Source organism: Salvelinus fontinalis, unplaced genomic scaffold (assembly GCF_029448725.1).
Source record: "Salvelinus fontinalis isolate EN_2023a unplaced genomic scaffold, ASM2944872v1 scaffold_0167, whole genome shotgun sequence".
NCBI classification, from domain to species: domain Eukaryota; kingdom Metazoa; phylum Chordata; class Actinopteri; order Salmoniformes; family Salmonidae; genus Salvelinus; species Salvelinus fontinalis.
Genome location: NW_026600376.1, coordinates 199,315 through 226,661, shown reverse-complemented (window position 1 = coordinate 226,661; position 27,347 = coordinate 199,315). Strand labels below are relative to the sequence as shown.

At 45.2% G+C, this 27,347-nt stretch overlaps 2 protein-coding genes and 1 long non-coding RNA gene across 7 annotated transcripts; 1 reads left to right on the top strand and 2 right to left on the bottom strand.

Annotated features, from left to right (window-relative positions):
* Positions 1-15,815, top strand: LOC129844034 (mesoderm-specific transcript homolog protein-like). 5 transcript variants are annotated; one of them, XM_055912407.1, is made up of 12 exons: positions 10-332; positions 665-870; positions 3,945-4,024; positions 4,296-4,373; positions 4,674-4,810; positions 5,074-5,132; positions 6,731-6,771; positions 6,880-6,950; positions 8,698-8,799; positions 9,230-9,306; positions 11,697-11,760; positions 15,085-15,815. In XM_055912407.1, exons 1-12 carry the CDS (start codon positions 307-309, stop codon positions 15,200-15,202), a joined length of 1,059 nt encoding a protein of 352 aa, XP_055768382.1. In that variant the 5' UTR covers positions 10-306; the 3' UTR covers positions 15,203-15,815. The 5 variants fall into 5 exon arrangements, with proteins under 5 accessions (XP_055768386.1, XP_055768382.1, XP_055768383.1 ...); XM_055912408.1 differs by having other exon boundaries at positions 11-332; positions 678-870; XM_055912409.1 differs by having other exon boundaries at positions 326-404; positions 678-870.
* LOC129844035 (uncharacterized) lies at positions 5,218-8,701 on the bottom strand. The gene is made up of 3 exons (XR_008757892.1): positions 7,742-8,701; positions 5,946-5,988; positions 5,218-5,860 (listed from the first exon to the last, which is right to left on the bottom strand). It is a non-coding gene; the product is annotated as an uncharacterized LOC129844035 (long non-coding RNA).
* LOC129844033 (coatomer subunit gamma-2) lies at positions 15,816-27,347 on the bottom strand. Its single transcript, XM_055912406.1, has 21 exons — positions 27,213-27,347; positions 26,409-26,542; positions 26,249-26,320; positions 25,833-25,988; positions 25,524-25,616; positions 25,328-25,414; positions 24,972-25,129; positions 22,174-22,307; positions 21,943-22,010; positions 21,656-21,844; positions 21,286-21,381; positions 20,812-21,055; positions 20,416-20,491; positions 20,217-20,320; positions 19,805-19,999; positions 18,404-18,585; positions 17,941-18,070; positions 17,563-17,660; positions 17,264-17,402; positions 16,542-16,640; positions 15,816-16,320 (listed from the first exon to the last, which is right to left on the bottom strand). Exons 1-21 carry the CDS (start codon positions 27,247-27,249, stop codon positions 16,190-16,192), a joined length of 2,622 nt encoding a protein of 873 aa, XP_055768381.1. The 5' UTR covers positions 27,250-27,347; the 3' UTR covers positions 15,816-16,189.

Genomic DNA, 27,347 nt, shown 5'->3' with positions numbered 1-27,347 from the left:
CTTCCCTAGTGTAAGTTTTGTTGTAATAGTCATATTCAAATCAGTATATGGTTTGTTACATGAAAGTGGACATTTGGAACGGGGCGCACGAATACAAAACCTCAAACACAGGTGGCATGTATCATTGGCATGCTTATTGGACATCCACACCGACAGATGGCTCCTGAAGATTTAGCGCTTAGCACCCTGGCAATTCTCCATGCGACACTACAAAATAATACCATTCCCCGACCCTGCATTAATGCAGTGCACTGGGCCAAGGTTCGAAACCTACCCAGGTGACCCGGACGCACTGAGCACATAGGGATGACAGAACCGCGTCTCGGCTGTAGGTAGGTACAGAACTGACAGTGCCCCGGGCGGAAGTGTTATTTTAGTGTTAAGAATTGACACATTTCCAAGAGGTAGGCTAATGCTTTATTTTTAAAACAGAATGATAGTATAGCCTATTGTTGCAAGGAGACCGTGACGTTTACATGTAGCCCACTAGTTTGACGATATTCCAAAGTCTAGTTTTGCCGACTATGTTGCTTCAATCATTTATGAATAGACAGTAAGTAGCGGGGTGTCACATGACATTATCACACAATAGGTCTGGTACTTGTAGACCATTCATGTTAAAGGGTGATAGTAGCCTAAATGAAATGTCGTGACGTGACCCCAGTGTTGTCTGCCAGAGTGCGGAATGCGAGACCGGCCCTCCTACTAAAGGAAAGATGAGGGAATGGTGGCTTCTTGTGGGCTTGCTGTGCATTCCTCTGCTGGCAGTCTATCTGCACATCCCCCCTCCCCAACTGTCTCCAGCCCTCCTGACCTGGCGCTCTGCCGGAGCATTCTTCACTTTCAGGAGCAACAATATATTCTACAGAGGTACGATTTGGCATCAGTAAGAGTAGAATGGAGGAATAGGGTGTGTTCTCATTTGATTCTGATTAAATACGTCCAAACATCATACATTTCAAATTGAACTTGCTTATGAATCCATCTCCCTATCCCCTGCACATACCTGATAGTGCTGCACTGTACTGATTTTTAAAGACTAATTGAATGTGTTATTGAACCAATTGCACTTTATGGCAGCGAGGTGTGGGGTCCACTTCCAAAACAAGATTTCCCCCAATGGGACAAACACCCCATTGAAACCTGAATGCAGAGTTCTGTAAGATTCACCAACATGTCCAGAGGAAAACTACAAACAATGCACGCAGGGCAGAATTAGGCCAATATCCACTAATAATACAAACTAAAAACAAGAGCAATTCAGTTTTGGAAACATCTAAAATACAGTGACCCCCTCTCATATTATTACCAAGCCCTGCAATGCCAAGAGTCCCCTCATCCAGCTGGTCCTGGGGCTGAGGACCAGAACATCCAATCAGAATAAACCAAATTACAACAGTCAAAACTACATTACCTATTTGCGAAACACAAAGCACAAAACAAAATGCAGTGCTATCTGGCCCTAAATTGACAGTACACTGCAGCAAACTATTTGACCATGGTTTCTGATCAAAACCTTAGAAAAACCTTGACAAAGTACAGGCTCAGTGAGCACAGCCATGCCATTGAGAAGGGTAGACACAGGAAAACCTGGCTCCCTGTAGAGGAAAGGCTGTGCAACCACTGCACCACAGCAAAACCACGAGACAGAGCTGCATTTCCTGACAAAATGTCGAAAATATACACTGCTCAAAAAAATAAAGGGAACACTTAAACAACACAATGTAACTCCAAGTCAATCACACTTCTGTGAAATCAAACTGTCCACTTAGGAAGCAACACTGATTGACAATAAATTTCACATGCTGTTGTGCAAATGGAATAGACAAAAGGTGGAAATTATAGGCAATTAGCAAGACACCCCCCAAAACAGGAGTGATTCTGCAGGTGGTGACCACAGACCACTTCTCAGTTCCTATGCTTCCTGGCTGATGTTTTGGTCACTTTTGAATGCTGGCGGTGCTCTCACTCTAGTGGTAGCATGAGACGGAGTCTACAACCCACACAAGTGGCTCAGGTAGTGCAGTTCATCCAGGATGGCGCATCAATGCGAACTGTGGCAAAAAGGTTTGCTGTGTCTGTCAGCGTAGTGTCCAGAGCATGCAGGCGCTACCAGGAGACAGGCCAGTACATCAGGAGACGTGGAGGAGGCCGTAGGAGGGCAACAACCCAGCAGCAGGACCGCTACCTCCGCCTTTGTGCAAGGAGGTGCACTGCCAGCGCCCTGCAAAATGACCTCCAGCAGGCCACAAATGTGCATGTGTCTGCTCAAACGGTCAGAAACAGACTCCATGAGGGTGGTATGAGGGCCCAACGTCCACAGGTGGGGGTTGTGCTTACAGCCCAACACCGTGCAGGACGTTTGACATTTGCCAGAGAACACCAAGATTGGCAAATTCGCCACTGGCGCCCTGTGCTCTTCACAGATGAAAGCAGGTTCACACTGAGCACATGTGACAGACGTGACAGAGTCTGGAGACGCCGTGTAGAACGTTCTGCTGCCTGCAACATCCTCCAGCATGACCGGTTTGGCGATGGGTCAGTCATGGTGTGGGGTGGCATTTCTTTGTGGGGCCGCACAGCCCTCCATGTGCTCGCCAGAGGTAGCCTGACTGCCATTAGGTACCGAGATGAGATCCTCAGACCCCTTGTGAGACCATATGCTGACACATGCACATTTGTGGCCTGCTGGAGGTCATTTTGCAGGGCTCTGGCAGTGCACCTCCTTGCACAAAGGCGGAGGTAGCGGTCCTGCTGCTGGGTTGTTGCCCTCCTACGGCCTCCTCCACGTCTCCTGATGTACTGGCCTGTCTCCTGGTAGCGCCTGCATGCTCTGGACACTACGCTGACAGACACAGCAAACCTTTTTGCCACAGTTCGCATTGATGTGCCATCCTGGATGAACTGCACTACCTGAGACACTTGTGTGGGTTGTAGACTCCGTCTCATGCTACCACTAGAGTGAGAGCACCGCCAGCATTCAAAAGTGACCAAAACATCAGCCAGGAAGCATAGGAACTGAGAAGTGGTCTGTGGTCACCACCTGCAGAATCACTCCTGTTTTGGGGGGTGTCTTGCTAATTGCCTATAATTTCCACCTTTTGTCTATTCCATTTGCACAACAGCATGTGACATTTATTGTCAATCAGTGTTGCTTCCTAAGTGGACAGTTTGATTTCACAGAAGTGTGATTGACTTGGAATTACATTGTGTTGTTTAAGTGTTCCCTTTATTTTTTTGAGCAGTGTATAACAATTTGAGTGTAATTACCCCAGATTTGAAACCCTTCTTCAAGGTTTCAAAGACCTCTCTGATGAGAGTAGGCTACCCGTCCTGTTGGGGGAGGACGCAGAGAGCTGTGGGTTGGCAGCGCACTACATTGCTGCCTGCCATAAGTTGAGGGACAGTGTCTGACAGACCAATCAACCTGCACATGTCCTCTATGCCATTGTTAATTGTATGGTTATTTTGACACTTTATTGTTGTTACTGTTGTCACGTTGACAATATTATTTTAATTATGTTAATATTGTAAATCTCCAAAGTAAGCTTTGGCAATATGTACTTTAAGTCATGCCAATAAAGCACATTGATTTGACAGGAGCGGAGTAAGCATTTATTTCACCTGTCCAGTTGTCACACATGAATGTGGGCGAAATAAAGAAACAGAGCTTTAATTAGCGTCTCATTACATTATTGAGATGCATGCAGTGATGCAGACTACTGTAGCCATCTAGTGGCTCCTTCATCAGTACAGTGAACAGTCTGGACTGCTAGAAGTTGGAGCCCATGTTCAGATCAGTCATCATTTGCACTTTACAATGGCAAGTTCCAAGCACCAGTTTTAGCCCTTTACTTTGACCTATGTAACATATTTTCGTGGTGCGTGTAGCAGGTCATGGTACGTGATGAACAATGTGTATGCTTTACTTTTTCCTCTACCAGAGACCTATGGTGCTGTAGGCAGCTCTGATGTGGTCATTCTCCTCCATGGCTTCCCTACCTCCAGCCTGGACTGGTACAAGGTACGCTGATGAGAGAAAGGGGCTTATCTATAAAATGTTATGCACAGATCAGTTGGTTTGCTGGGATAATTCTTATTCCACACTCTCAGATGGTATATTGTCAACAGAGCCATGTTCAATAGGGCACACCGTAGAATTTTTTTTTCAACCGGACATGAACACAAGCATCCCTTTTTGGACAAGTTCAGGTAGTACCCAGGTTCATGTCATTTTTTGTGCCTTATGAACATGACCCAGGTGTCTGAATGCCAGGTGTGTTACTGTATTACAGATATGGGAGCCCCTGAATCGGCGCTTTAACCGGGTCATTGCTCTGGACTTTCTTGGTTTTGGCTTCAGTGACAAACCGGTGAGTCGCAGGCTATGACAGACTTGAATTGTGGGCGAAACGGCCTTTGAGGCATCGGTTAGAATGCCAGGGAAATCTACCAGGGAGAGAGAGACGTACACATTAACCCACAAACAGTGCCAAATGTAATGACAAAGCAAGCAAACAATTGCCAATAACTGAGGAATGGCAAGTAATGCTAACCTATACACTACAGGAAAGTAGACCAGTAGGAAAATTGCATGAACAAAAACATGATTGAAATATGCACATTTTGTTCTAGCTAAGGTGCTCACCTATACTGACATTTCTCCCTGACAGAGGCCCCACCGCTACTCCATCTTTGAGCAGGCTAGTGTTGTGGAGGCGTTGGTGTCCCACCTGGGTCTGACGGAGCAGAGGCTCAACCTGCTCTCCCATGACTATGGAGACACTGTGGCCCTGGAACTGCTCTACAGGTGAGCTCAGCACTGCTGCACAAAGTAGAATGAAGTTGCCCCTAAACACTGAGCGTGTGTCAGTTTGCATTTCCAATACTGATGGTCAAGGTTGGGCTTGGAAGCCAATCCTGGAGGAACCATCATCACTGAAACCACTCTGACATAATAGGGCTGCATCTCAATAGTCTAGTGTTTTCCCTTCCATTACCCAACACAGGAAGGTGAAATATGATGGATGCTATAGAGCTTTTCCCAACTGACCCCATCTTTGTATCTCACAGGAGTGACCACAACAGGACTGGACACTTGACCATCAACAGCCTCTGTTTGTCCAATGGAGGTAGAGTACAGTTTCAGACCTTTTCCTGATTGGCTACAGGTAACAAACCATACTTAAGTAAAATGTACAAAGCAAGCCAGACAAAAACATTTTAAAGTCATTTATTCAAGGTTGTAGAGCAGCATAGCCAAATGATATCAGGATCCAGGTTAATACAGAGCTGCTAGCCAGGAATAGAAAAATAAGTGTTAAAGCTGCAACACATCAGAAAGATGTAACAACCTTACCTAGTAGCCATGTAGTGACCATACTGATGGTACCCAGACAAATACACCCTGGGAAGACTCCAACCAGACACCACCCGTAGCCTGGGAAGAACCATGGTTGTAGCCAACAAGAAAACGGATTATTCATGAAGTTGCGTCAATACTAAGAAATCATGAACATAAACCAAAAGATATCAGAACCTTACTGCTGGTTCCTGGTTGTTCTGCTCGTGCCAAGGAATCTTGATAGAGCCGGGGCACCAATGGTGCAGTAAAGGGTCTTCTCCACCCTGGAAAGGCACCTCACCAGGCTCTGGAATTGGAAAGACACCTCACTGGGCTCTGGAAGGCTTCAGGCTCTTCCTGAACCTGCTGCTTTCTGCTGGAGCTGACACGAGCTAGTCGGTATGGAACGGGAATAGAGCCTTCAGTCTCAGGAGGAGAGGGGGGCAGCATATGCTTGTCGGTGTCGCTCCGACCACTGTCTAACTCGAAGAGGGTGGAGAAAGACGGTCCTATCAACTGGGGAAGGAACAAACTAAATGTTAACTTCAGATAAGACTTCCAAAAACAACTCAAGCAAACAGTACTTTAATGTTGCTCTTACCTTGTTGATAAGGATAGCAATGAACAGCAAAGCAAGGAGGCACCTACAGACAGAGGTTGAACGTTAAACAACATACTCAATGTGATGAAAGTAGCATTGCTCTTGCCACCATCTTACCCTGAGCCAGTACTAGCAGCCATGATACCCAATGAACAGTGCTGGTGAAGTGAGGAGAAAAGACTTGTGTATTTATATGTTGTGTAGCGGACAACATGTAACCAATCAGAGCCTGATTAGACAACGATGGGCAGCTGGTGTAAACTCACCTGTCTTGTCCGATTATTATAATTTTATTTTTTACTAAGACTGCATTTACACAGGCAGCCCAATTCGATATTTTTTTCCACTAAATCCTGCTTCTCACCAGTACCAGAGTTGATCACCATTGGTTTAACCCCTCATTCAAATCAGTGAATTTCTGTTCTTCCAAATTCCTCTACTCCGAGTCATACACACTATACCGCAATAGTTTCCTATGGGTTAGTGCTATCCGGAATCCTTGGATGTCCCTACCCTAAACTCTTACCCCCTCAAACTCAACTCTGGACCTCGAAGCCAGTTCCACTGCATTTTTTCATTGTTCCCCTAAACCCCTACACTAACCATTTTAAACGTCCCAAGGATCATAGCAAGGACCACTTCATGTGTACAAAGTAGATTACCGGTCAACAACTTCATGACAAAGTGACACATTGCTTTGATAGCATTTGTCTTACTGTAAACTTACCATGTTTGGTTATGAAATATTTAATGTAAGTAAAAAAAAAAAACGTTTTCTTGAACAGGCATATTCCCAGAAACACACCATCCCAGATTCCTTCAGAAGGTTAGTCAACATTTACTGTGGATATTCTGGATTATCTGACTGTTCTCTGAGCATTATAACTGCTTATTGTTGTTCTTTTGGATCATCGCCATGCTGTCTCCCACACAGCTCCTCAAGGACTCCAGCTTCCTCTCTCCGGTGCTGACCCGTCTCACCAACTACATGGTGTTCTCTAAAGGGTACACATACTGTGTTCTCACATACTGTATACGTTTCCTCCTACTGTACACATCTCTTGAATCTTTAACTTGGACACAGAAGAGACACATGAGCTCAAGCTAACAGGGTTACAGCAAGGGGCTCAGTCATTGATATCTTTTTTCATTGTGTATTTTGAATTATCTGCAGTCAAATCCATTACCTTTATATGCACAGTCATACCTCAATATTAAAGTTACAAGTTATGTTTGTTTATTATAATCTGACAACACCCTGTGTTTATGAATGCACTCTGGCACTCCAGATGGAATTTACGAACACACCCAAAGTGTCTATTTACGGTGTGTTCGTAAATTCACTCAGTGCGCTCTGGGCGTTCGTAAATTCAGAGCACACTGGACGCTCTGGCTGAGCAGTAGGGTTGATCCGAGCGTTCTGACCTCACAACGGCAGTCAAGCACCCAAGCCGTTAGCTAGCTACTTCCAGACAAAAATGAGAACCTCACTATGACCATTTTACTCGCCCTTGCAGAGCTGGTTTGGCCGTTTTCATGTTATCCAGAGCATTGGTGACTGTGATGCTGGCAACAATTTAATTACGCATTTTTGCCAAGATTTAATGGCACCGGCCATATTCAATAGGTGTTGAGGGTTTGTAAATGCATCAATTATTCTGCGCTCTGGTACACTCAGACGAGAGCGCTCTGAAATCGAAGTAGATAGCCAGAGTGAATTTATGAACACACCCTTAGTGTTACATTTAACTGCCCGTGTCAAATAATGCATATTTGAAAACTAACGTTAGGCCTACCTGTGTTGATTTCCATCACAGGAATATAACTTAGCTTAGGCAGGCTAGGGCTGGGAAACTCGAGGAACTCTGATTTCAAGAGAGAATACTGTTGTGTAGAACGAATGAGACAAGATACATTCTTAAAAATCTGCTCGGGTGTATGAGCAACAACTCTTCACATTCGTGAGCTAACATAACTGTTTAGAGTAGGCATGTACGGTTGCTCCTGTAGGACAACGTTAATCAAAAGGAACACAATAATTCACAAGGGCACATAGCGAACATAACAAATACAACTGTTTGTTATGTAATGACCATTAAATTGGCATATGCGATACTGTGTATGTGAATTGACGCACTCTACTCTCGCACGCAAATTTTAACGGCGTGTCTCTGTGGTTTCGGCTTCATACGTAGTTTTCACATAAAAGCTTTATATGTCAACTATGCTTCCCAAAAAATAACGCGGTCGCAGTGGTAGAACGTTTATTTTGATTGGCGATTTTCTGCATTTGTCAGAGTGCCATCGGGTAACCTGATTTCCGACGTGTCCATGTATACATGATTATTAGAGAGATCGTTATTCTTGCAAAGCATCTAAACGTTTGAATCGAACTATTTTATTAATGACTATGCACAATAACCACATTAATGTGAGCATGTAACCGTAATGACATTTACAGTAAGAACATTGTTGGCAAGTTAACTAGGCACAAGTAGTACAGCTCTAGTTATGTCCATTCAGCTAAATTATAAACCCCTCAACCATTTTTACTGTTTCATAGAAGAACACATTTTATTTAAATGTTATGAAGGTATTTATATTCGCTGCAAAGCATAGCTGGCGAAACAAACTGAGTAAAAACATGGAGGATTAAAGTTACCTAACCAGCACTCAACTGAGTTTGAGTGAACATATTTAATGTACTGTGAAGATGTAGCATTTACCCTGTTTACTCTTGGTTTCGTGTCAGGCTTGGGGACGTGTTTGGTCCTTACACCCAGCCCACAGACGCTGAGTTCTTGGACATGTGGACAGGGGTCCGCTTCAATGATGGGAACCTGGTCATGGACAGGTACTGTACCATACACTGTTTTCAGACCTCACTAGTTAAATACCTATACATACGGAATAGAGTAGTCACTAGACAGATCTCTGACTCTTTTCAAACTAACATGGCTAGTCAAATTTGGTGTTAGTTGATACATTGTTATAGGTGAAAGAAATTGATTTCAAAAAATTATTTTAACCCAATCAAACCAAATTGCACTGAACAAAACTTTGCACATTTTCCATCTAAATTCTAACATACTGTATATAAACAGAGAATTGTTTCCACCTCCATAGATTATGTTGTCAACCCTTGTAGTTTTGTTTTGATTGAATTTATTAACATAAAGCTAGTTCCCCATTTCTCCCTATACAGTGATGGATAAAAGTGATTGACTGATTGATCTGTGATTAATAGTGATGGTAATAAGATTGCATATCCCTTCTCCTCCTAGTATCCTGCAGTTTATTAACCAGAGGGACGAGCACCGAGACAGATGGGTTGGTGCTCTCACCTCTACTTTCATCCCTGGTGAGTACTGTCTGTCTAGTTGCTGAGCAATGATTGAAACATCAATGCCCGGTTTATGTGAAGTCTGCTACACAAGAGTGTCTCAAGTTATGATTGTACCTTTGATAACTGAATGAAAACAAAAAATATATATAATCTCAAATAGATGAGTGATATACTGTGCCTTCAGAAAGTATTCACACCCCTGGACTTTTTCCACATTTTGTTGTTACAGCCTGAATTTAAAATGGATTAAATGTAGATTTTGTGTCACTGATCTACACGCATTACCCCAATCCTTTTGTTATGACAAGCCTAAATAACGTAAAGAATAACAATGTGCTTAACAAGTCAGATAATAAGTTGCATGGAATCACTCTGTGTGTAATAATGGTGGTAACATGATTTTTGAGTGACTACCCCGTCTCTGTACACCACACATACAATTATCTGTAAGGTTCTTCAGTCGAACAGTGAATTTCAAGCACAAATTCAACGACAACGGCCAGGGAGGTTTTCCAATGCCTTGCAAAGAAGGCATTGGAAAACCTATTGGTAGATGAAGACATTTTTAAAAAGCAGACTGATTACCCCTTTTGAGCATGGGGAAGTTATTAATTACACTTTGGATGGTGTATCAGTACACCCAGCAACTACAAAGATACAGGTGTCCTCCCTAATTCGGTTGATGGACAAGAAGGAAACCGCTCAGGGATTTCAACATGAGGCCAATGGGGATTTTTAAACCAGTTAGAGTTAAATGGCTGTGATCGGTGAAAACTGAGTATGGATCAAAAACACTGTAGTTACTCCACCATGCTAACCTAAATTACAGCGTGAAAACAAGGAAGCCTGTTAAGAATAAAAATATTTCAAAATGCATCCTGTTTGCACCGGCCATATTCAATAGGTGTTGAGGGTTTGTAAATGCATCAATTATTCTGCGCTCTGGCACACTCAGACGAGAGCGCTCTGAAATCAAAGTAGATAGCCAGAGTGAATTTATGAACACACCCTTAGTGTTACATTTAATTTACATTTGTTACATTTAACTAACTACTACATTTAACACTAAAGTAATAATGCAAAAGATGTGGCAAAGAAATTAACTTTTTGTCCAGAATACAAAGCATTACTTTTGGGCTAAATCCAACACATCACTGAGTACCACTCTTCATATTTTCAAGCATGGTGGTGTCTGCATCATGTTATGGGTATGCTTGTCATCGGCAAGGACAAGGGAGTTTTTTAGGATATGAAAAAAATGGAATAGAGCTATGCACAGGCAAAATCCTAGAGGAAAACCTGATTCAGTCTGCTTTCTAACAGACACTGGGAGATAAATCCACCTTTCAGCAGGACAATAACCTAAAACACAAGGCCAAATCTACACTAGAGTTACTTACCAAGATGACATTGAATGTTCCTGAGTGGCCTAGTTACAGTTTTGACTTAAATCGACTTGAAAAGCTATGGCAAGACTTGAAAATGGCTGTCTAGCAATGATCAACATCGAACTTGACAGAGCTTGAAGAATTTTTAAAAGAATAATGGACAAATATTGTACAATCCAGGTTTGCAAAACTCTTAGACATACCCAGCAAGACTCACAGCTGTAATCACTGCCAAAGGTGATCATAGCATATATTGACTCAGGGGGTTGAATACCTTTCTTATCCAAATATATTACTGTTTACTTTCCATTACCACACATTAACATGAGTATTTTGGATAGTTCGTTGACAAAAAATGACAAACCTATTTTAATCGCATTATGAAACACAAGAAAATGTGTAAATAGTCAAGGACTGTGAATCCTTTCTGAAGGTACTGTAATGACAGAAGGGCAATGGCAGGAAGCTTTAAGAACATGATGTGTCATTCATTCAACTCCATCACTGCTGTTCTATCTGTTGTTGTTGATTTCCTGCAATAGGTAGGTTTGTGCCTACTATGAAACTGCACAAAAGCAAGCTACAGTGCCATGTCAGTTAGTACACTGAAGTTCTGAATGCCGTTGTACAGTGACTGTAAGCAGTAAAACTCCCCTCTGGTTTAGACTATGATGTGACCAGCGAGTCAGTCAGTGAGGCTAATCTACTTAGCGCAGACTAATACCTCCCAGGAGTTTATTAGCCCATCTGTGCCCCATTAAGGTTAGCTGGTAGTGGCGTGATCTGTGTGATCCACACCTCCCTCCCTACTACACATGGGTCCCATCCCCATAGAATCCTGTTCAACACCTCACCGCGAAGTGTTTCGGTGTGTCATCACTAGATGCATTGTAACATTTGATTGTTATGAGAAGGCATGTGGATTTAGTTCGATGCTAATTGACTAACCTGTCATTGCAAGGCAAAAAAAGAAAATCCCACTCCTCCACGTCATCTCTCTCCCTCCTTGTCTTTCAGTTCATATGATCTATGGACCCCTGGATCCAGTCAACCCTCACCCCCAATTCATCTTCCTTTACCAGTAAGTGCACCTCTTCCATACTCTTATCCAATTTACATGCATTGAGTTATTTAAGGTGTAAGTGAGAGTTTCATTCACATGCACTGGATAATTGCCATTCACTTGCATTGGGTAGTTACATTTGTGAGTGTAGGAATATTCAATGAGTTTTGCTAGGGTTGAGCTTGCATGGTAAATGCTGTCTTTCCAAATGAAGAGCTGTAGTATCATGTACAACCACATGATGGGGGTGTTTACGGTGAGTGTCTAAGGCACAATGTCCTCCTGTTTTTTCCTGTCTCAAATAAGGGAAAAGGGGATACCTAGTCAGTTGTACTACTGAATGCATTCAACTGAAATAGGATCTAATGTTTCGTCGACGTCTAAAACGTGATATTAATTTAATACAAATACACTTTCTATGGCGTGTCGAGCCTTTATTTTGTCGTATGGTACATAAGGTAGTACCTCTTCTCTTGTTGTTGGCGCACAAGCCTGTGCATTCCTTCTAAAGTCTGCAAAAATACCAGAAAGGGTATTCAAGCCCTACACACAGACAGAAAGTATATTGTAGAAGTATTTTTGGGCTCAAAGCTCAGTCCATTAGTTGTGTAGAATGTTAAATGCATCTTTGTCAGAGCAGTTTATCGTACCAACAGTAATTGTCACTGCCTTGCATCGCCATGGTCATGGGATCAAATCCCATCCAATGTTGTTTTTAACATGAACCTACTCTCTTTAGATGTCTACCTTTTTAATAAGTGTTTCCTAGTTATTAGTGTGAAGGGGTCTGTGGCGCTGGTGGATGCTCCCTGCCTCACACAGGTGAGGTTGCTGGTTGGAATCCGTCCTGGCTCTGGATTGAAGAGGACCACCCTTCATCTCTGAGATGGGGAGCGAAGAGGACAGAAGAGGGGGCATGGTCCCTGTAGTCAGAGATATAAATGCAGATGGTCATGCAATAATTCACCAGAAACACCATGGTTAAATCTTGAAAAAATACACTGCTCAAAAAAATAAAGGGAACACTTAAACAACACAATGTAACTCCAAGTCAATCACACTTCTGTGAAATCAAACTGTCCACTTAGGAAGCAACACTGATTGACAATAAATTTCACATGCTGTTGTGCAAATGGAATAGACAAAAGGTGGAAATTATAGGCAATTAGCAAGACACCCCCCAAAACAGGAGTGATTCTGCAGGTGGTGACCACAGACCACTTCTCAGTTCCTATGCTTCCTGGCTGATGTTTTGGTCACTTTTGAATGCTGGCAGTGCTCTCACTCTAGTGGTAGCATGAGACGGGAGTCTACAACCCACACAAGTGGCTCAGGTAGTGCAGTTCATCCAGGATGGCACATCAATGCGAACTGTGGTAAAAGGGTTTGCTGTGTCTGTCAGCGTAGTGTCCAGAGCATGCAGGCGCTACCAGGAGACAGGCCAGTACATCAGGAGACGTGGAGGAGGCCGTAGGAGGGCAACAACCCAGCAGCAGGACCGCTACCTCCGCATTTGTGCAAGGAGGTGCACTGCCAGCGCCCTGCAAAATGACCTCCAGCAGGCCACATGTGCATGTGTCTGCTCAAACGGTCAGAAACAGACTCCATGAGGGTGGTATGAGGGCCCGACGTCCACAGGTGGGGGTTGTGCTTACAGCCCAACACCGTGCAGGACGTTTGGCATTTGCCAGAGAACACCAAGATTGGCAAATTCGCCACTGGCGCCCTGTGCTCTCCCAGATGAAAGCAGGTTCACACTGAGCACATGTGACAGACGTGACAGAGTCTGGAGACGCCGTGGAGAACGTTCTGCTGCCTGCAACATCCTCCAGCATGACCGGTTTGGCGATGGGTCAGTCATGGTGGGGGGTGGCATTTCTTTGTGGGGCCGCACTGCCCTCCATGTGCTCGCCAGAGGTAGCCTGACTGCCAATAGGTACCGAGATGAGATCCTCAGACCCCTTGTGAGACCATATGCTGACACATGCACATTTGTGGCCTGCTGGAGGTCATTTTGCAGGGCTCTGGCAGTGCACCTCCTTGCACAACAGCATGTGGAATTTATTGTCAATCAGTGTTGCTTCCTAAGTGGACAGTTTGATTTCACAGAAGTGTGATTGACTTGGAGTTACATTGTGTTGTTTAAGTGTTCCCTTTATTTTTTTGAGCAGTGTATTTTTAGTCTTTGCTTCTGCTTGCCTTGAACTCTACTCAATTCTCCCCTCTCAGTTGCTACCTTCCTCCACCACCATACTTGAACTAGTCCGTGTCAAGTTTCTGGAGTTTCAGCTGTTCCGGTTTGATCATTTCTTTAGGACCCCTCTGGATAGATCCCTCTTTTGACTCGCTCACCATTTGTCCAACCAATGCTTCACACTGATAATTACCACCCCAGAATATCTTACGGTCCCTGCCAAGTCTTTCCCCATGGACTCTGCTTGGATTGGAGCCCACAACCTCTCCACTGAGAGACAGACGTCTTTCTCTTATGCCACCATCTTTCATGACGTCTTTGTCTCCTTCAACATAAGGTTGTAGTCCGAAAAAGCAGAAAACATGTTCTTTGTACCTGTCGGTCTGTAGTCTTCTGACAGCCTCTGTGCCACAGGATATAACCTTAGCTACAGAACCACTCGGGCTTTGAACCATTTTCTTGCTCTGCAAGCCAGTGACAATTCCACTCAGCCACTGCAGGATTTCGATAAAAATATATATATTTTTAACTTTAAAGTTACTCAACATTCAATCCAAAGCATCAGAGGGAAAAGAGACGAACCTTACTTGTGAATCAAGTCACAATGCACCACCATTGGCCGTGAGTTGTGTGGGATTTGTAGAGACTGATGGAATGCACCACTAAAGGGAAGATTTGAACCCCCCTCTGACTCGATTGAAGGCGACTGACCAGAACGAAAAAGTGTAGGCTATATAGAAATGTCGCTCAAATTGAAAATCATTACAAATCCTTTTCTGTATCAGGCTAATGGCTCTGTAGCTAGATTTCACATTCCAGTGTTAAGAATTGTAAACAAGGCTGCTGGAATTTCTCTAAATGGGACTCTGTGCAGCCAATGGCAATGTGCGCTTTATGTATAATGCTAGGAGCTGCTTGTGTTCCACAGCTCTAATGCAACTCCACCACTATGCGGATGTCGGCTAAAACGGAACTGATTAGAGCCCCGAGACAAATGCTTCAATTCTGTATATACAGTAGTAGACAAAGTATTTGGTTTTCTGTATATATCCCCCATCATTCATTTGGGTGTTACAGAACGCAAGTATTCCCTTTGTATGAATAAGTCCTCTTGTCCCTCCCAACCCAATGTTGTCATTGTCCTTCAGGAAACTGGTGCAGAGGTCTACTGTGTCGGTTCTAGATGAACACATCAGCCATTATCCCCAGCTGGAGGACCCTACTGGCTTCCTCAACGCCTACTTCAGCTTCATCAACGCCTTCTGAGACAACTCACCAGCATTAGACAATCTGAACTTGACATCTACGAGCATAACCTGGGTCATGTTCATTCGGGCTCACAACGGGAAGGTTAAAACATTTTGCAATAGGAAAACAAAAACATGCATTTCTTATTGGAGTTCAGCCCTGTTTCAGTGTTTTCTTCCATTTGGTGCCTAATGAACACAAATTTTCACATCTCCCATTGTGGAAAAAATTGTGAAGATTCAGCTCTGACTGGGTGGGTCGTGAACAAACACCCATAATTGAAAAACCTCAAACCTGGATGAGAACTGTGCACATTGAATCATAGCTGATATGACACAGTGATCTTGAATCCATTCCTGGTATGTCATAAAAGCACCAAGCCACGTTTGACAGATACTGTCTCCTGCTACTCGCTATGAACAAAATGACAGCACTAAATGGATCAACTACTGCAGTAGGGACATAGGAAATCTTACTGGAAGCATGAAAGATCACCCAAGGTAATCTCATCTTTGGGGTCCAATCTATTTGTTGTAATTCGTAACAGGTTGCAACCCAAGGAAAATAATTCTGGATGGAGGAAATAAACTTTAGAAATAAAAGGAGTTTTAAATAAAGCTTGTAACAATAATTCAGTACTTCCATGGTCAACATTTAATAGATTTGATAAAACGTGGGCCATTAATGACACTAGCCTGGTCCCAGATCTGTTTGTGCTGCCTTGCCAACACCTATGAATGACCATTGGAGTTGGTTATATAGCACAAACAGATCTGGGGCCAGTCTACAGAGATGAGTTGTGTTGAAGGGTGCCAGTAGTACACACACCTCACCATAATGTCTTCCATCTCAGACTACCCAAAAACACAAGACACATTCCAACGACATAAAGCAGGGGAGGACATTGTGTAGAGAATATTGTGAATGGGAAAAAGAGGAGAAAACAACTAGAATATGCCATTGTATTGACACGGCCTGTTGGTGAACATCCCCCGCTGGCGCCCTCTAGCCCACGGAGGCTAGGATGATGTCAACAACAGTCTCATCCGAGCTGCGGACCGTCACCTGCATAGTGACACCGTCTGCCAGGGCCAGGCGCGAGCGAACCAGCACGTCATGACCCCCCCGGAACACACCTGGAGGAAGGGGAGGGACACAGAAACTCATTCATACCATGGGGGGGCTTGCTTCCATCACACTAGTGACAGGAAGTTGAACAAGCTGCCGTGTCAAGGTTAGAAACTGAACTTAACATATTTACGGTAATAAAGGGCACAGAATGAGCCTACAATACAATTCACAAAGCAAAACAATAATTAATTAAAATCAAGATACAATAAATAAATAAAACACCCACCGGCAAGGAAGAGGATGTGTGAGTTCTTGTTTTCTGGGACCTTGTCTGAACGCTCGCAGGGCTGCATGCCCAGGAAACTGATGATGTTACCAACAGCCTCTACAGAGACGACAGGGAACAGGGAGATGTGACCAACAGTCTCAACAGGAGGCTTCCCCCATCTCTTACAATAAGTACCATGGGATTTTGAATGACCAGAGACGTTACCACCAGCCCCGACAGAGACGTTACCACCAGCCCCGACAGAGACGTTACCACCAGCCCCGACAGAGACAACTTGGAGATTTTACTTGACACACTGTAGCCCCCTAGATACAACCTGCCTTCAGTGTGCCTGTGTCCAAATACACATATTACTCACTCTGCTTTAAATATGTAGCAGTGTCATAAGATGATAATTAACAAGATCATTTAACGTTAAGTCAGGTCCAACTCCAGACCTGGATTAAATACATAGTTCAAACACTTTGACGAGGCCAGTTCCAACGGGTTCTATTTAAAGACTGAATTATGGTCAGAAATAGCCCATTTGATGCCTCACAAACAAGCTCAAAAGGCTTTAAGCGAGTCACAATGGAAATAGAAAAGTATGGAGAAAATCAATAGAACTGTTAATGATGATATTTCTATGTATGGGAACCACTGCTCTAAAACAGCTCACAGAATGTACACTGTTTCAATGTTGGGTGGATAAATCCAAAGATCCCGATTGAAATAATTACCGTCTAACGTTCTGACAGAGGCCAGGGCGAACGTCTCCTCCTTCTCAAAGTCGTCTCCCACCTCGTCCCAGGCTGCGGCAAAGTTAGGCTTCAACACCTTCTGGATGTGGTCTGCAACGGTCACCTCCAAGTCTTCCAGCTGACACACACGGGGGGGGGGGGGGGGGGGGTAGAGGAGAGCAGAGAAGGTAGAAAAAGGGGAGAATAGAGAATTTAGGCAAATGACGGTAAACAAGATATAATTATTTTTTGGATAAATGAGTAAAATTTTAAAAATAGGTTTTAAATTGAGCTCATACCACATATTCGTCATCGTAACCGTCGTCATCGGGCTCTCCTGTGTTGGGGTCGCAGTCTTTCACCAGGTACTTCAGAGTACAGCTGAACGTACAGGACACTGGAGAGCAGAGAACACATTTAATATGACATAGACAGTGCAGACATTACATGACTAGGCTACGTGATGTAAGTAAGTGTCCTTAGTGTTTGAAGAAGGCCAGCAGAAAAGTGCTTTTCTCTCTCAATTGAAAACCATTCGGATTCTTTAGTTCTGAGAAGGGTATTAACAGAGTTACAACACTGACGTCACACTAAGCACTTCAGAGTTGCCCTCATGAAAACGGCTCATTTCTCTCTCTCCCTCACACACAGTCACACACAGGTTTAATAAAAGTAACCTGCGGTGGGGTCATCTTCAGGCAGTCTGACCAGGCTGTAGCAGGAGCCAGGCTGGCTGTAGGGCAGGTTAGCAGCAGGGACGTAGTGGAGAACCTCGTAGGCCTCCGACGGCTCCATCTGAACCATAACCTGAAGGACAACAACCCAGTGGACTTCCACTTAATACATTTCTATGCATGTAGTCCTGTGTCTTAATGTCAGTGTTGTAGATTTTAAATGTGAGGCACCAAAGTCACGTTTCTGTCTACTGTCAATTGAAATGGACAATAAAGCTTTATAAAATTATTTGAATAGGATTATGCTTTTCAAACTGCTCAAAGATATCTACAGTGTAAGGAGGGATTTGGGGTGATGCCACTGCAGCCATTTTGCACCCAACTAGACCTCCACACATTGACAATGGCTGAGCATTCTAGGAGCCGTGAACTTCCTACAGCGCACCAGTCACCAGTGTAGCCCTACCTTCTGCAGGAGCTGGTCATTGAGCGTGTTGGTGCAGTCGAACTGGAACACCATGTGTCTGGCGAAGGTGTGCTTGACGCAGCGCACCACATACTCAGTCTCCGCCTCGGTCAGCTGCACCGCCTCCGACGTCTTGAAGAGAGAACCCAGGCCCTGGAATTCTGGAATGGCTGCCAGTTGTTCTGTTGACAGGAGGAGGAGAGATTAGAGAGGCCCAGTTCCAAATCCACCCCTAGTCCTAAATACTTCAATATTATAGCTGAATCCACCCCTAGTCCTAACTACTACAATATTATAACTGAATCCACCCCTAGACCTAAATACTTCAATATTATAGCTGAATCCACCCCTAGTCCTAACTACTACAATATTATAGCTGAATCCACCCCTAGTCCTAAATACTTCAATATTATAGCTGAATCCACCCCTAGTCCTAAATACTTCAATATTATAGCTGAATCCACCCCTAGTCCTAACTACTACAATATTATAGCTGAATCCACCCCTAGTCCTAACTACTACAATATTATAGCTGAATCCACCCCTAGTCCTAACTACTACAATATTATAGCTGAATCCACCCCTAGTCCTAACTACTACAATATTATAGCTGAATCCACCCCTAGTCCTAACTACTACAATATTATAGCTGAATCCACCCCTAGTCCTAACTACTACAATATTATAGCTGAATCCACCCCTAGTCCTAACTACTACAATATTATAGCTGAATCCACCCCTAGTCCTAACTACTACAATATTATAGCTGAATCCACCCCTAGTCCTAACTACTACAATATTATAGCTGAATCCACCCCTAGTCCTAACTACTACAATATTATAGCTGAATCCACCCCTAGTCCTAACTACTACAATATTATAGCTGAATCCACCCCTAGTCCTAACTACTACAATATTATAGCTGAATCCACCCCTAGTCCTAACTACTACAATATTATAGCTGAATCCACCCCTAGTCCTAACTACTACAATATTATAGCTGAATCCACCCCTAGTCCTAACTACTACAATATTATAGCTGCCCTCAAGTTTTTGCTGCTCTGAAGTTGTTGATGCCACAATACTAGCATCACAACTACTGCTACTATGATATTTGGTTTTCCATGGCTAATAACTCTTAGCAGACTGAATTCTATGGTTCATTAAGAACGTGTTTCCATGCAAAATACTGTGTGCTATAGCTTGGAAAATAAATGTGACTGGGTCCTTTTACTTCAGAAATTTAGACCAAATGTTTTGTTTCCTTGTGATAACGCCATGTCTTACATTTACATTTAAGTCATTTAGCAGACGCTCTTATCCAGAGCGACTTACAAATTGGTGCATTCACCATCACTCTGTGATGTCTTGCCATGATAGTTTCAAGTAAGGTGACTGTACCCTGGTAGATGTCTTGGCGCGTCGGGCCTGGTTTCTCTGGAAGCTTGCTAGTGGCCACAGGAGCGAATTCGGTCTTCTGCTCTGTGATGGGTGTGTTGGCCAGGGGAACCGACTTCATATCGAAGGGCTTCTCTGTGGGCTCCAGGGTGTACTGGTGGAGGGACTTCTCCAGACCCGGGACAGACACCGACAGACCTGACAGGAGGAGACACAGACGGTTAAATAAAGGAAATACATTTATGCATTTTGAGGTTCGATGGAGAAAAATAAATTCTCTGCACGTGTCGATTCACTGAGAGAGTTTGAGTGACCACAATCAAAGAACACAACCGTACTTCCTGAATTGGAACAGATGTCCACACACTCTAGTGTTCTCAAGTTAGGAGACGAGGAGCGCAGTGTGTGTTCTCACCGTTGAAAATGTAGGCAGCGTTGAGGGCTTTCTGCTTCTGCTGCAGCACGTTCATGTAGAAGGTGGCTCTGTCCCTCACCTCGTCGTCACTGTCCATCATACACCTAGTAACACACACCATACGTCAACACACTTTAGAGTGGTAACCACACAGGGAATGGATCATTATGACCGGGAGCCAGTGAAAGGCTGTCTCTACCTCTGCATCAGGACTAACACACTGGGGAGAAGGTCATCATTCTGGGCTCCAAACTTAGCCAGAGCACTCACCGCAGCTACAGGGACGAGAAAGGAGCTTAGTTAATACACAATGTGTATAAACAACAACGTGGTAACTCACATTAGTTTAAACCCTTTATGATTAACAGTGAGTTTCTGTTGAAAAGCCAGGGGCAAATACCATTTGTCTTCATATTAGCGAATTGATCCTTTCATGGTTGGTGATGTCACCAGTTAATGGAGCCAATCCCAACAGACTTATCAGAACTACCATTCATGTTGCACCCAGACACACACAACTCTGTTTCTCAAACACACATGCTTTTGACAACTCCAGGCCAGCAGGGGTTAACACACACACTCCCCCGTTTCTCACCGGCTCTGACGGCCTCGCTCTCCAGCACCACGCGGTTGAAGATGAAGCGGATGTACTTGGATGGCGAGGGCGTGCGCGGGCCCTCCTTGCCCAGCAGGTGGAGGATCTTGGTGGCCAGCACCGTGTGCTCACAGTCCTCGATGAACTCACACAGGTGGGCCAGCCCCGTCTCCTTGCTCTCTGGGTTCTCCTCGATGATGCTGATGATGCAGTCCACGATGGCCCGCTTGTACTCAAAGCCACCCTGAGAGGAGAGGCATCATTGAAAGAATTTATGTTTCAGGGACAGTGGTACATAAAATCAGAAAACTGAGTGGTCATATCAATGTGCCAGAGTTGGCCAAAGAGCTCCTGTTTGTCTGTAGTCCAGATGGTTTCATGTCAGTGAAACATAAATGTCCTTCAATACGTTCTCTTGTCCTACACATCAGTGAAAAAAGACATTAGGCTGCTCAGTCAGGGTGTTCCACTCACGTCGTCTCGGAGCATGTTGGACAGGAAGTTCATCATGACGCTGTGCTTTCTGGGATACTTCTGACACAGGGCACTGATGGCCTGCACAACCACCACCTGAAACACACTCAGCAGTCAGAGGATAGGACTTCACTTTGGTGAAATAATATCCCATTTGGAAATAGATTAAAGTAGTTGTGGTTTGTTTAAAATATAGTTTTACTTCAGACAAATATATTTTTGGGGGTGGATTACATATTGAGTGTATTCTAATTGATTATCCAACTATTTAAATTCCTAAATGATTCAACTAGAGTATTGTAGAGAGGAAAAACAAGAGCATATCATTGAGGAGAAACTACACATTAAACTAACTCATCCTCCTCCTCACCTTGAACTCGTCAGAGATCTCAGAGACGAAGGAGGAGATCTGTTTCATGAGGCGGTCCACACTGCTCTCGCTGCCTGTCTTCAGCAGCGTGGTGATGGCCAGCGTGGCGATGCTGCGGTTCGAGTCAGTGATCAGGTTCTCCAGGTCCAGGTTGCACGCAGTCACGGCCGACGGGTGCTTCATCGCCACCTGGTGGACAAACGGCGGAATGCGGTTGTAAATACAGTATACTCAATGTAAAACACAGATAACAAAGTAATGAAGAGCATGGAGAAGTGGAGACCCACCTTGTTGAGGGTCCTGACAGCTGCGTATCTCAGGGCTGCTTTGGGAGAGCTGCAGAACAGCTGCAGGACTGGAGAAAAACACAATAACAGACAGTCAAGTGGTAAAACCAGAGGTACTAGCTTCATAGGATACTACAACCTCTAATATCTATTTCTACAGGTAGGTACCCACATGTGGACACCAGAAAGTAAGGTGTATTTACCAAACTGTCTGTAATTACAGAGACTCACCAGAGACAGCGGGGGCCAGCTCTCTGGCAGTACAGTTGGGCATGTGGACTATGGCCGAGGCTGCCTCGTACACCACCATCTCATGCTTGTTCCTCAGACAGCTCTCAATGAAGTCAAACAGGGGACTGTCATGTCTGCAAACAGAAAATAGCCAACCATCTGTATTACAATGCCACACACAGAAGACAAAAAAAATATCCCAATATGTTTATAAAGTAAAATTTGACACTGTGCATTCTGTGTCCTCCGCTGCCATGTGTATGGACTCTGACAGTTGTGGCTGCTTTGTGTGATATATTGTTGTCTCTACCTTCTTGCCCTTTGGGCTGTTGTCTGAGCCAAATAATGTTTGTACCATGTTTTGTGCTGCTACCATGTTGTGTTGCTACCATGTTGTTGTTATGTTGTGTTGCTTCTGTATCATGCTGTGTTGTCATGTGTTGTTGCCTTGCTATGTTGTCTTAGGTCTCTCTTTATGTAGTGTTGTCTCTTGTCGTGATGTGTGTTTTGTCCTATATTAATATTGTCTTTATTTTATTTGTTTTAATCCCAGGCCCCCGTCCCCACAGGACTTTTGGTAGTCTGTCATGGTAAATAAGAATTTGTTCTTAACCGACTTTCCTAGTTAAATAAAAGGTTAAAAAAATTAAATAAAAAAATGCATGATGTCGCTACACAGATCACTTCCCCTTGGTGTTGAATAAAAACTATACATATCAATGAAAGGGAATACTAGACACCAACCCACTGTAGACAGACTAGAAAACACATTCAAGTAAACAGTCCAGGACAGTGTTTATCTACCCTGCTTCGGTCTACGTGACAGTGCTTCCATGGTGCCACCAACCCTGCCTCGGTCCGCGTGAGTGCTTCCATGGTGCCACCAACCCTGCCTCGGTCCGCGTGACAGTGCTTCCATGGTGCCACCTACCCTGCCTCGGTCCGCGTGACAGTGCTTCCACGGTGCCACCTACCCTGTCTCGGTCTACGTGACAGTGCTTCCACGGAGCCACCTACCCTGCCTCGGTCTACGTGACAGTGCTTCCACGGAGCCACCTACCCTGCCTCGGTCTACGTGACAGTGCTTCCACGGAGCCACCTACCCTGCCTCGGTCTACGTGACAGTTCTTCCACGGAGCCACCTACCCTGCCTCGGTCTACGTGACAGTGCTTCCATGGTGCCACCTACCCTGCCTCGGTCTACGTGAAAGTGCTTCCACGGAGCCACCTACCCTGCCTCGGTCTACGTGACAGTGCTTCCATGGTTCCACCTACCCTGCCTCGGTCTACGTGACAGTGCTTCCACGGAGCCACCTACCCTGCCTCGGTCTACGTGACAGTGCTTCCACGGAGCCACCTACCCTGCCTCGGTCTACGTGACAGTGCTTCCATGGTGCCACCTACCCTGCCTCGGTCTACGTGACAGTGCTTCCATGGTTCCACCTACCCTGCCTCGGTCCGCGTGACAGTGCTTCCATGGTGCCACCAACCCTGCCTCGGTCCGCTTGAGTGCTTCCATGGTGCCACCAACCCTGCCTCGGTCCGCGTGACAGTGCTTGCATGGTGCCACCTACCCTGCCTCGGTCCGCGTGACAGTGCTTCCATGGTGCCACCTACCCTGCCTCGGTCCGCGTGACAGTGCTTCCACTGTGCCACCTACCCTGCCTCGGTCCGCGTGACAGTGCTTCAACGGTGCCACCTACCCTGCCTCGGTCTGCTTGACAGTGCTTCCACGGTGCCACCTACCCTGCCTCGGTCCGCGTGACAGTGCTTCCATGGTGCCACCTACCCTGCCTCGGTCCGCGTGACAGTGTTTCTAAGGAGCCACCTACCCTGCCTCGGTCTACGTGACAGTGCTTCCACGGAGCCACCTACCCTGCCTCGGTCCGCGTGACAGTGCCACCTACCCTGCCTCGGTCCGCGTGACAGTGCCACCTACCCTGCCTCGGTCCGCGTGACAGTGCCACCTACCCTGCCTCGGTCCGTGTGACAGTGCCACCTACCCTGCCTCGGTCCGCGTGACAGTGCCACCTACCCTGCCTCGGTCCGCGTGACAGTGCCACCTACCCTGCCTCGGTCCGCGTGACAGTGCTTTCACGGAGCCACCTACCCTGCCTCGGTCTACGTGACAGTGCTTCCATGGTGCCACCAACCCTGCCTCGGTCCGCGTGACAGTGCTTCCATGGTGCCACCTACCCTGCCTCGGTCCGCGTGACAGTGCTTCCATGGTGCCACCAACCCTGCCTCGGTCCGCGTGACAGTGCTTCCATGGTGCCACCAACCCTGCCTCGGTCCGCGTGACAGTGCTTCCATGGTGCCACCAACCCTGCCTCGGTCCGCGTGACAGTGCTTCCATGGTGCCACCAACCCTGCCTCGGTCCGCGTGACAGTGCTTCCATGGTGCCACCAACCCTGCCTCGGTCCGCGTGACAGTGCTTCCATGGTGCCACCTACCCTGCCTCGGTCCGCGTGACAGTGCTTCCATGGTGCCACCAACCCTGCCTCGGTCCGCGTGACAGTGCTTCCACGGTGCCACCTACCCTGCCTCGGTCCGCGTGACAGTGCTTCCACGGTGCCACCTACCCTGCCTCGGTCCGCGTGACAGTGCTTCCACGGTGCCACCTACCCTGCCTCGGTCCGCGTGACAGTGCTTCCACGGTGCCACCTACCCTGCCTCGGTCCGCGTGACAGTGCTTCCACGGTGCCACCTACCCTGCCTCGGTCCGTGTGACAGTGCTTCCAAGGTGCCACCTAACCTGCCTCGGTCTGCGTGGCAGTGCTTCCATGGTGCTACCTACCCTGCCTCGGTCTCCTCCAACAGCTTGCTGGCGATGCGGATGAGCATGCAGTAGGCAAAGGGGGACTTGAGGCCCGACTTGGTGAACTTGTTGAGCATCTTGGATACGGCCAGTCGGTCATTCTTCCTCAGGTGGTACAGCAGGCCCAGGGCGTGGTACTGGGGGGAATCACACAGAGGTCACAGTGGAAGTGATTCTCTTTCAACTTACCCGGGTTGTGTTCATTAGGGAACAACATATCAAAACCTTTTTCAGTGCATTTCATATTGAATGAGTGAAAATAACAGTAAAACATAGGTTATTTCTTCTGCTTGGTGCCTAATGAACAGGTTATCAACAGAGTGTGTGTAACCCACCTGGACCATGATGTTGTCACTGGAAGCTGCCTCCTGTGCCTCGTTCACCCAGCGCTTCACCACGTCGTAGCTCATCTTAACCATGTGCTACAGACACACAGAAACCACAAAATACATTACCCACAAAGCAATGGGAGTACTTACAAATGACACAGTCATCTTGAGACATCCAGGCGCCGTGTGGATAATTTCTTACCAGAGAGGAGACCAGGGCAGAGCTGGACACACTGGGCACTTTGTCAACGATGGCCTGTTTCATGTATCTCTCAATGGCCTGCAGCATGGTGGTCTGTGGGACAGAGTTACAAAGTAGGGCTTGAGTTTGACCAAAAAGCATAGGTTTCGTCCAATTACAATAACACAATGTAAGCTGGATGTAAAAAATGAAATACTGTTCAGCTATCAGAATGGAAACAAAAAGAAAACACAGCCTAATAAAAAGCAGGGAGAGAAACAGAAACAGACAGACACAAAGACAGGGAGGGAGAGAGAGAGACAGACTGACATCCGTGATCCTGCAGAGAGCTCTGATGGCAGGTCCTCTGTACACATCCTCCTTGCCAGTCATGTCCTTGGTCAAGCTACTGGTGACAATGATGACATCCTCAGAGATGTTGGCCATCTCCTTGATGGTAAGGTAGCACATCCTTCTCAGGGTTTGCTGGAGGAATACAGAGAAACATTTTCAAAAAGCAGATAATGCTATACAAAAACACTATGCGCCACATCTCTACAATACGTCAATTACAACACTACTCATTGAATACTCATTTAATGGCACTAATTGGACCTTTTTGAGGTTAGTTTGTGAGTTTATGTCATCATGTATTGTATATGTTGCGGTATGTTCTGTCGATAATGTTGTTTACTTGTATGATCAGCAATAATTTAATTAAACCCAAAGCAATTACTTATTCTCACATCATTGGACTGGAAGAGCCTGGTCATTGCGAAGAAGGCCTCGGTCGCCTCCATAGTTCCAAAGTGTTCCCCCTAGACAGAACATAAAAACATCTTCTGTTAATATCAAAGGGTATACATGCAAAACAATTGGTTTGCATGTTATGGGTTTGTTTCTCACCTGGTTGAGCAGGTAAATGATCTTGGTGAGGATGTGGAGACATCTTCTGGGGTTGATCGGAGTCTCGTTGAAGATACGAGCCTCTTGCAACACTGCACTCTTTTCAAGATGCTGGAAAGGGTTAGAGCCACTTCCTAATTGTTGCAGCGAAGAGAAAATAGCCACATTAAGACACAATTGGATTATATTGGAACTATAAAAACTAACTAGGTAGTTCACTTACTATGCGTCATTACTATATCGTGTTGAATGTGTATTTCGTAACGAGATAACTTAAGTAGTAGCTTAAACCTCGTCTAGTTATGGTCAACAAACTTGAGTGAGCAAGACGACATTGACAGTTTTTAAATGAACTAAATTAGCTAGCTAACTACCAGTATACGGTAAATCGATAGACACATGTAGCTAACTAGATATTGAATCTCTTATCAAATTTTACACGGCATAGCCAAAGAAGAATACGTGTATGTTTTACTAGGCACAGTTAACTTAGTCTTCATAACCAACTAACGTTAGCTAGTTTGCAAGCTAATTTGACAGATAGAGACGCTTTAAGCTAGCTAGCAGGCAATTTACATATCTGCTCAACAAATAAACACACGTAGCTAGTGTGATCAACAAAGACAGACATCTATTTGACAACAAAAAAATATCGACCAAACGAATACCAACTTAGTGTAGTTAACGTTACCTAGCTAGAATGCTAGCTACTAGCTAGCTAACGTCAGCGGTAACTAGTTGGCAAAAAAACGTTAACTATTTCCAAGTAGCTATATTGATTTCTTTACACTTAATTTATCTTACCAGACTCTTCGTCCTTCTTGTCAAATTTCTTTATCATTGTTACGGAATGTTTGTGGATCAGTGTGGTTGGTGTACAGCCTCACAACAGACGACTAGTCACTTCCACGTCGCCAAATGCAACCTTCCTGTCTGTGT